Raw genomic sequence first — 11,118 nt, forward strand, 5'->3', positions numbered from 1 at the left:
ATTGGAGGAAAACAGCAAGGCTAGGGAATGTTTTCTTCTCCTGGGTAATATTTTATGTAGGGCAGCAGTTATAAAAGCAGCCCTGATGATTCAGTGGATAAGGGCTCAGCTGCTAAGCAAATAGTCGAAACGTCGCTGTTCTAATCCAGCAGCCACTCCCTCAGAAAAAAGAGCTGGAGATCTGCTCCTGTAAAGACTACAGCCTAGGAAATCCTATGGGGCATTTCTGTACTGTTCTATAGGGTCCCGATGAGTCAGAATCAACCCAAAGGCAACAGGTTGCAATTAAAAAGTTTATAGATTTTCATTATAGAATGTTTAGAAAATACAGAAAATTAGTAATCCATAACCTTAGAGAAAATGGTTTTAAAGAGTCATTTAAAATCTTTAAGGCTTTTTTCATGAGCACACATATCTATGACCTATTGGTAACTATTTTTTTAAATCTGTATGCAAATCTTTCTTTTCAAAATTGAGATTATGTCATATAATTTTGTGTTTTACTTTTTTTCTTTATGGTTCTAAGTTTGCACATCATTAGTTTTTCTTTGAAAACTACTTTTTTTAAAAAATGATATTTTATTTCATAGTTGAACCCATTTTACTTTAACATTCCTCAGTTTAGGATATTTGCATTGCTTTTAATATTTTATTTAAAATGCTGAATTGAATATGTACATGCATGCATCTTCATGAATTAGCACCCTAATACAAATTCCTAGGTTTGAAAGTAAAGAGCCAAAGGGACTGAATATTTTAAAATTTGTTTCCAAAATGTTTGGAATAAGCTAAATAAGCACAAGCAGTATAATAAGTGTTTTCATGCCTTTATACTCTTACCCACAACAGATAATCTCTTTCATACAAATAACCAATTCAAAAAATTTGGGTATCTCAATGCTGTTTGAATTTTAACTTTATAATATTAAATTTAAATATTACTGAAGTTTATTGGCTACGCATAATTTTTTATTACCTTTATAGTCTTGGAGCCCTGGTAGTACAGTGTTTAAGAGCTTGGCTGCTAACCAAAAGTTGGCAGTTCAAGTCCACCAGGTGTTCCTTGGAAACCCTATGGGGCAGTTCTACTCTGTCCTATAGGGTCACTGTGAGTTGGAATCAACTTGACAGCAATGGGTTCGGGCATTTTTTTTTTATATATATATTCTTAACCCATTTTTACATTTAGAGTTAGTTTTTTAAAAGTTTATTTCAAAGGCTTTTTTTTTTTATAATATAGGGATATTATATTTTATTATAAAGGTGATAAATATTTTCTTAGTTTTTATATTCTAGGAAAGACAAATTCTTAAGAAGTACTTCCATAACCTGTGAGAAGAGAGATTGTTTTATTTTTTATATTAACCTATTTTTTCCTGTCTGAAATTTATTTTGGTAATTTGTACGAAGAAAGTACTCATCTTTCTTTTTTTCTTCCTTGTTTTCTTTATTATTAATTTGAAACATTTTTGTGAAATGTTTAAAACTTGTCTTCTGACCCAGTTGAGGGTAATTCCTGGGAATATAATTTTCTAAACTTGTGCATGCACATGCACACTCACACACACACACACACACACACACACAGAGGACAGCAGTGTTAAAGTATTGGAGGTTGATGGATAACCAAAGATGGGACTGTAGGAGGGAGTCTGTAGTAATCACCTACCAAGTCAAGCCTGAAAGGAGACTGTAAGTTTGTTAACTACTCAAAGCCTTATCTTCCTTGGGCCCACTTCCTTTGTGCAGTATGGTCTTCTTGAGAGCTGCCTTTACATCACGGTTTCTTAGACAATAAATGATGGGGTTGAGGAGGGGGACAATGACAGTGTAGAGCACAGATACTACTTTGTTGGTATTGTAGGCATACATGAGCTTGGGGCGGGTGTAGGTGAAAAGGGTAGTGGAATAGAAGAGTGTTACAACTGTCAGGTGAGTGGCACAGGTGGAGAATGCCTTTTGGCGGCCCTGAGCAGAAGGAATTCTGAGGATGGTGGTGAGGATGGTGGCATAAGATGACACCACGACACAAAGGGGAGCAGCAATGACCATGAGAGCCAAGAAGAAGTCCACCAACTCAGCCTGTGAAGTGTCCTCACAGGAAACATTGAGGAGTGGAGAGATATCACAAAAGTAGTGATTGATGTGAGGTGTGCCACAGTAGTGAAGTCGGGTTATGAAAACCATCTTAATCATGGCAGTCATGAGTCCACAGAACCAACATCCCCCAGCCAGTGTACCACAAAGCTCATTTGTCATGATGACTCGGTAGCGTAGTGGGTTACAAATGGCCACATAGCGGTCAAAGGCCATGACAGCAAGGAGGATGTACTCAGTACAGACAAAGGTCACAAAGAAGTAAAGCTGAGTCATGCAGCCATTGAAAGAAATGCTCTTGTCATAGCTGAGGAAATCTACCAGCATCTTGGGGATGATGACTGTGACGTACCACATCTCCAGGAAAGAAAGGTGGCTCAGAAAGAAGAACATGGGCTTGTGCAGCTGTCCATCACTGTGGATGACTAGTATGATAAGAAAGTTCTCGAGCACTGTCAGCAGGTATGTTGCCAAGAAAACAGAAAAGAGGAGCAGCTGGAAGGCAGGCCGTGTTGGAAAAGCCAGAAGAATGAAATGTGTTGTAGCTGTATGATTATCTGCCTCCAGAATCTTGGTGATCATGACTGCCTGTGGGCACAAACAAAATTAGTTCCTTCCAGGTCCCAAGGACTGCCTTATAATTATTGACAATGATAGAACCCACCACCAGCAAACTCATCATAATAGGGGCTGTCCTTCCTTTATATCTTTATTTCCTTTTGAATTATGATCAGAAGCAGAATGCTTTGGAGAAAAACGGACCTTAGGGAGCTTATAGTTTATTTTTTGCAAATTAGGTCAAGAGGGATAACTTGTCCAAGGTCATACAGAAGTAAAATTGGAATCTCCTGACTCCAAGTTGTGTGCTTTTCCCAGTGTATCACTGTTGGACATAGAAAGATGGCCTCAGTACTACAGTTTTTCTATAACCAGAACATTGCCATCTGCCGAATACGGAAAGGAGATAGGAGACTTAACTGCTTATTCCCCAGCTATAATTTGTATGGCTCTAAAGAAGTTACATGACCCCACTTATTTGTAAAATGGAAAGAATCCTCCTTCCTTTTACCTATTAAACAATGTTGAAAAGCTTGAGTAAAGTAATAGCTGAGCAAACACACAAGATTAACAGCAAAAAAATAAGTAAATAAAAAAGGATCAATATGAATATTCACCGCCAGCTTCTCAGAGAATAAAATTGAATAAATAATTTTAAAGGAAATGTTTCCTTTGATCCAGTCCATTGTATACAGTGTTTGATTAGGAGTTTGAAAAAAGTGGACTCAAATCCCAGCTTTGTCCCTTTTTCTAGCTAAGTGATTATATAACAGAAACTTTCAGAATCTTAGTTACTTTATTTCTAACGTAGATAATATAGTTATGTCACATTGTATGGCTGTCTTTAGAATTTCAATCAAGTTCCTTTGAATATTTACTGTTATCCTTCCACTGTACCTTACCTGAATTCCTTTATTACCAACTTCCCCCCTCAAAAAAAAAAAAAAAAAAAAAAAAACCTAAATGATGCAAATAATAGACTTTGTTAATGAGAAAGTAGGAGAAGACTATAGGACCTATCCAAGAGTATTAGGCTGAAGAGCCCAAAATCTGTTAGAAAATAATGGAAAGAAAAACAGAACCAAGGTACCCTCTGCCATTAGTGACCTTCTGCATTCCTGTCCAGTAATTCAGCAAAATGGCCATTTTCTAGGTTATGCAGAGAATCATTCCAAAGCCTCTGGATACTAAACATTCTACCATTTCAAGCCTTTCTCTGTGTCCTACTGTTTGATTTCTCTTTTCTGCTGTTCTCTGAAGCCAAAGTCACTCTTGCTCTCCATTTCTCAGCAGTCTTGCTTTGTGGCATAAACATGTGAGACAGTTCGGGGAGGGCTGCATCTTTCTAATGAAATGGTCAAAGGATGAAACAGCTGGAAAATTACTGGCCACCACATCTACATCTCATTTCCTACTTAGATCTCAGTTTTAGGATCCTAAAGAAAGGCAGAACAGCCAACTCTCAATTATCTACTGTTAGAGAGGAAAACAGAGACACAGATAATCCAAAAAGGCAAATAATTTATAATAGTCTAAAAACCCAATTGTCTATATACAGCAAATAATTCTGGTTTATACTGAAATACAGGCCTTCAAACACACACATGTACACACACACTATACACACCCCTCACAAAGCTCAGCCATGCTTCCTGAAACCTAGGCTTCTCTAGGCAGTGGGACGATGGAGCTTATAAACAAATCTAAAATGGCAGATCCAGAGGAGATAAGGTTATGAATCCATCTGATCTTTTCTGTCACCTTGCTTTCTTTTAATCTCTTAGTCTAGGAGTCTAAACCAACTTGGAATCTACTTGGGAACAATTGAGGCCTTCTCTCCATTCTGGTTTCCTCTCATCCCCATCTACATACTTTCAAATGGATTGGAAATTAACATGTTTGTAGCTACTGAGGGATAGTATTACTTCCTTGGTCCGTAGATATAGGGACTGGTCTCATGAGAAGTGTTGTTGGGTTCAGACCCTGGGTGCCTTTCTATATTCTGTAAAAATACAGACATGGCATTATACCCTAATGTCTTCCAATCTTAAAGCCCTTGTCAGTGCTCCATAGAAGAATCAGTGCCTAACTACAAGGTTCTAAGATTGACTCTCAGAAATAGTGTAACTTATTTTCGGTAACTTGGAAATAGATATTAGTATTCTTGGGGTAGGTATCTCAGATTTGAAGGTAAAAACAAAAAGACCTCACTTAATTTTAAGACTAAGACTTAGTAAATGAAGTGGAGGGGTATTTTCACAGGAGCTATACATTCACTCATTTTTCGTCTACTTCTAATAGACATACACAAGTTCAGATGCAGAACCACTAGACAAATTAGCACAAAAGAAAGGTATAAAGAAATAAAGAGACAAGGAGTATACAATTTATATCAAGGACATCTGCCTGATCAGTGTGATCAATTGAATATAAAACTTAGCTTTGAGCTTTCTAGTAGTCCAGTAAAAAAGGAAAACAATTGGAAGTACCTTATGACCACAGTTGATACTCAAAACTCTCCTATGAAATGTAAGTAAAATATGATTGTTTAATTTTGATAAAAGGGAAAATTGATGTGCAAGGAGGTAAAATTCTTTGCCAGAAGTCACATACAATGTAGACATAGTAAGGGGTCTAACTTCCAATCTCTTGGGCTATGTTGTCTGAGTCACATCTCCTAGTAGCTCCCAAGACTGTTTAGATAGCCCACCTGGCAGACTGTGTATGAGGAAGAGAGAGACTCAGATAGCTAACAGCCTTCCCTCCAATTGGAGCTCTGCAGCAAGTGGCTCCCTGAGGAGGCTGTACTGAATGTTTTACAACATCTTCGTAGACAAAGATGATACTTCATGTTTGCATATCCCTTTATAATGTCTAAAAGCACACGTGCATATTATTTCCGTTAGTCCTCACAGTCAAAGAGTTCACTAGGACAAATATCATGGTGCTAACTTGATCTAAAAAAAAAAAAATTCTTTTTTTTTAACTTGATCTAGATATATTAAATATGTAGTTCAAGGTCACACAGCTATATTAATACCGAATTATTACCCACATTTCTTTTTTATTCCTCACTGCTTTTTCTACATAAATAGGAAGAGGATAATCTATGAGTTGGGTAAGTCTTTTGAATAAGTTTTTTTTTTTTTTGAGCGTTAAATCATACCATTGAAAACTGTTTTTAAAGAACCCTCTCTTGAGAATAAAACTTCAGGGGGTGAAGAATCAAAGATCCAGAATGAAAGCCAAGAGCACGTTTCAGATTCCAGTATCCTGAATCTCAAATATATTATCTAGCAGTGTCAGAGTAGCAATTTATAAATGAAAATCTTTTAGTCCCTGGCAAGCTTTAATCCTTGATTATTTTATACACACCACTCAGTGTAATTTCTTCTGCTGCCCACTTAATGAAAGCTCAAAAAGGACAAATCATAAATACTAGTTTGATTTGGACAGGTTCACAAAGATTGGGGTATATCTTACATTGTGTTTTTTTTTGAAAAAGACTTTTTTATAATTGATAATAATCCATTGTATTAATTACACACACACACACACACACACACACTTTGACAAAGAAGTAAAAGGGGGAAAATTGAGCTCTAGAAATATAAGATCTTACAGCTGGAAGAAACCTGATACGTCATACGGTTCAACTTCCTACCAAATTTGTGATTCTCCAATGCATGGATCCAAGTATTCACCTAACCTTTACTTGATCCTCTCCAGAAACAGAGAAGTCAGTATCTACAAAGTCAGCCCATAGTTTTTTGAATCCTCTGATTGGGAGCTGCAGGATTTTTTTTTTGTGTGTGGAACCTAACTCTACCACATTCATAAGTCCTGGTCCTGTTTTCTGGAGCTACACAGAATACATCTCATCACTTTCTCAAAAGATAGCCTTTCACTGTTTGAAAATAGCTGTCAGATCCACTCAATATCTACTATATCTCCCCACTCTACTCCCCACCTGTTTCACCTCTTCTTTACGCTCAATCATCCAATTTCATTTATCTGTTCCCTACATAATCAGGCTGAGAGTCCCCTGAAATTTGTGGTCATTCTACTTGGATGATTCCAGTTTAACTGTGAGTGTTAGTGGGAAGCAATATCCGAAGGCTGTGAAAACATTATTAAACATGCTCATGGTATGTAAGGCTTAATTTCATTCTGAAAACAGTGAATAGGAATACCTTCATCCTCTTGAGCTTTTCACTACAGAGGAGCAGGAGGCTGTGGTTCCAATTTCCTGGAGAGGGCAGGGATGACCTTCCCCATAGGTAATGAGCAATGAGCCCAGTGATCATGATGGGGTGGAAAAGGGATCTGTTCTGTTGTTGTGGACAAAAAGGGCCAAGGGAGAAAACTGGTGTGCTTGAAAACTGCCTTAGGAAAAGAGGCATTCTAAACATGAATATGCCAGCTCTGTGGAGACTGGTCTAGCCAAACTGAGGGTCCCAGGAGTTCCCAAGTTAGGACACAGGTAGTGAGAGATGTGACAGAACAATCATATGTGTGTAACTTAGTTTCTCTACCAAATCCTACAAGAAGATGAAAGTCATAGGTATACCAAAAACCCAAACCCACTGCCATCGAGTCGATTCCAACTCATAGCGACCCTATAGCACAGAGGAGAGCTGCCCCGTAGAGTTTCCAAGGAGCGCCTGGCAGATTCAAACTGCCGACCTCTTGGTTAAGAGTAATTATAAGCACTTAATCACTACGCCACCAGGGTTTCCAGTTATAGGTACTTGTTTTGTCCCCACAGTAAGGGACTTTCTAAAAGGGAGAAACATGTTTACTCCTTAGAGTCAGTTTTAAAGGGGTATAATTCTGGCTAGTCAATTTCCTTTTTTTCCAGGACCTCTTAAGAACAACTATGCAGCAGGGCTTTATGCATAGCTGTTAGGAAGTTTGTAACAGACAGAATAACTAGGTGTTGTGTGGTGAACTCCTCTGCAGCTTCTACTCAGCTTCTACTGTGAGTTGGCTTTGAAGACCTCAAGGAAGAAAAATCTATATTTATGTCCTCTCATACATTATTCCCTCATTCTCTTTGCCACTATCTCTGTTTCTATCTCTTGAATCAGAGTAGACCTGGATTCTGCACTTTGCAAGGCAGAAGGTTGGGCTGACACATCCAACTGATGAATCTTGAGGAAAACAGAGCACTGAGCTATTTTCAGAGGCATTCTAAAATTGCATCTAGAGTGGGTGCTTACAGTAAATCCTCAAGGTGTGATGAGAATTCATATTATATAACACCTCTAAATCTGCAACATTTTTCACATGGCTGTATACACATAGGTGTTAAAGAAATCTTTGTTGAGTTGAAATAAGTCTACATATGTACACGTCCACTCTCCATCTACACCCTGTTGCTCCCTTACTCATCACAGGTTCAAGGATGACAAACTATTTTTAAAAATCAATAGAACTATAACTCTGCAATCTAAATAAAAATGATTTTGAATTAGTCCCTTTTTTCCATTTAAATAATGTATAATTAGAAGCTATTTTGGAAATATCTTTTTTCAACTCACCATTTTCTCACAGATGTAACTGACGACTCTTGTCCCACCCTTGTCAGGTAATGCTAGCTTGCAATGAGGAAAGAGAAGAAATCATTTAAGACTGGGAGGAGGAGGACGATGCCATTAAATCCAGAGAGTTTCTGGAAAAGTTTGATTTGCTTCTCTGCTGAGCCGGAAAAAGCCACGGAACTGAGCTATTTGTGCTTCTGCCTGCCACCAAGTACTGGAGGAGCAGCAACCAACTCCCTCTGACTCAGAGGGAACCTCCCAAGAGATAGTCATCAGAAAAGCATTTGGCCTTTCCAGGGCTCAAGGGAATCCTGAGGGGATACTAAGGGAAAGAACTGGCAAGGGAAACGAAGTCTGCAGGCACAAGAGAGACCTTAGACTTGAAGCACACTGCCCCTGCTCCCCCATAAGACTCTGGGGAAGGAAACAGTGAGTGAAAACTGTGTATGTCACCTCTTCTCATTCTGTGAGACTGTATCACAAATTATAAGGTCCTCTGGTGAGAGACAGTGCTATAATTCATGTCATTCAGAAAATAAGGCTAGTGTTTATTCACCCATATTTGGAGACCCAAGTATGTGAGCAATGCAAACACACACATACACACACAAATTCCAAGCACATTCAGATATTGGGCACAAGAGTATACACAAATGTTACTACTTATACACCTGTAATTCAGTAAACATTAAAAATTATATACTGTGCTTAGATGAATGGAGCCCTGGTAGTATAGTGTTTAAAACGTTCAACTGCTAACAAAATGTTGCTGGTTTGAAATCACCAGCAGCTCGGTGCACAGGAGAAAGATGTGGTAGTCTCCTTCCATAAAGATTTACAGCTTTGAGAACCCTGTGTGGTTGCTATGATCATGTTGGAATCTACTGGATGGTAGTGGGTTTGGCTTTTGGGTTGCACTTAGATGGCACTATATTTTCAAGAGAGTAAGCACCTGTTAATTTAGTAATATTATCTATAAGTAGAACACATTTAGAAGCATACAAAGATATACAGAGAAGGCGGAAGGTAGTAAAATTTACGGAAAGCATACTGATGTGGAAATTAGATAATTATCTGTTTTGGTATACTGCCTCATGGGCTGGAATACCCACACACCGAGGGATGGTTAGCCTCAGAACTAAAGACCCAGGACTAGGGCAGAGGGGTGGGCAGGACCTATTAGCAATTGATATAACATGTGTTATGGATTGAAAGGTGTCTCCTCAAAATGTGTCAACTTGCGTAGGCCATGATACCCAGTATTGTGTGGCTGTCCACCATTTTGTAATCTGATGTGATCTTTCTATGTGTTGTAAATCCTACCTCTGTAATGTTAATGAGGCAGGATTAAAGGCAGTCATGGTAATGAGGCAGGACTCAATCTACAGGACTAGGTTGTATGTTGAGTCAACTGCTTTTGAGATATAAAAGAAAGAATCCAGCAGAGAGGAAAGGGACCTTATGCCAACAGGAAAGAAGCCCAGGAGTGGAGCATGTCCTTTGGATCTGGGGTCCCTGTGCTGAGAACCCCCTAGACCAGGGGACGAACGATGACAAGGATCTTTCTCCAGAGCGGACAGAGAGAGAAAGTCTTCCCCTGAAGCTAATGCCCTGAATTTGGACTTCTAGCCAACTAGACCGTGAGAGAATAAATTTTTCTTTGTTAAAGCCATCAACTTGTGGTATGTCTATTATGGAAGCACTAGATAACTAAGACACCATGCTGTGAAGGATGTTGACTGGTATAGGAATCTGCACTTTTCAGGAATTGGGAAAGGTGAATGATAACCTCCCCAAATAAATTATAAAATATTATATTATAATATTTAATATATTATATATATTATAAAATATATTATAAAATAATATAATTTTCTTAGGGAAGAGTAGGAAAATAATCAAATTACAAGGGACCTGGGTTATATTTTTTGGAGTAACCACTCTTTAGTCCTCATTATTTTCCAATTCAATAAAAATTTCAAAAGGAAAGTTGGAAAATACTCCATTAATTTCCAAGTAGTTCCTCAGGGTCGGTGCTATTTTATGTCACCAATCCTAGGATCTTGACTATTAATTTATTCAGCAAATATTTATTGAGTGCCTTTTAAGTACTAAGGATTATTCTGGTCAATAGTTTTATTGTAATAGTTTTACTTAGCCCTTAGATGTTTGCTGGTACACTTCTAGAACCAGAATCTCTTCTGTCATCAAAACTCTAGTCATTAGGAAACAAAGATTTAATACCACTCAAGTATTAAATTAGTATTATTCTCCTGATGTCGAAAAGAAAGACATGATGCAGAAAATGAGAAAGTGCCGTGAAATACAACTGAAAGAGGTCATGGCTTCCGTAGAAGAAAAACATGGGTTTTCTTTGCTCATTATGAGCTCTGTGATATAAACAAATAATCAAACTTCTCCAAGTATAACATTTTTCCTCTTTTTTATTTTTGTTTTTTTAAAAAAGGTTGCTCTAGACTTGACTTGGATGCATGGCAACCCAAGGTGTGTCAGGGTAGAACTCTGCACCATAGAGTTTTCAGTGGCTGCTTTTTCAGAAGTAGATTGATAGTCCTTTTTCTGAGGTGCCTATGGGTGGACTCGAATCTCTCACCTTTTGGTTAGTATATGTACAGTGCCTTGGACTGTGTTTTCCACATAATAAGCACTATATGAGTGTGTACTATTATTTATAAGTATTTGTATCATGCCTTGCAATTAAAAGGTACGCAAAAAAATTTAATTACTAATGTTTGTATTTGAACATAATGTTTGTATTTGAACATAAAAATTTTTGAGTTTGAACATTTCCCAAATATTTGATGAAATAATGAAACTGTTTCTGATTATGAGTTAACTGGCCTCTCTATCAAGGGATTACCTCACCTTTCCAGTCTTCATTTTAAACTAGAAGTGGATT

The 11,118-nt window shown here is 37.8% G+C and overlaps 1 protein-coding gene across 1 annotated transcript; it reads right to left on the reverse strand.

The window, feature by feature from the left end:
• Window positions 1–1,701: 1,701 nt before the first annotated feature.
• Window positions 1,702–2,679, reverse strand: LOC135230904 (olfactory receptor 6Y1). The gene has a single exon (XM_064283179.1). The coding sequence runs from the start codon at window positions 2,677–2,679 to the stop codon at window positions 1,702–1,704; it is 978 nt and encodes a 325-aa protein (XP_064139249.1).
• Between the last annotated feature and the right edge of the window lie 8,439 nt (window positions 2,680–11,118).

The sequence above is a fragment of the Loxodonta africana genome, chromosome 3, assembly GCF_030014295.1.
Source record: "Loxodonta africana isolate mLoxAfr1 chromosome 3, mLoxAfr1.hap2, whole genome shotgun sequence".
NCBI classification, from domain to species: Eukaryota; Metazoa; Chordata; class Mammalia; order Proboscidea; family Elephantidae; genus Loxodonta; species Loxodonta africana.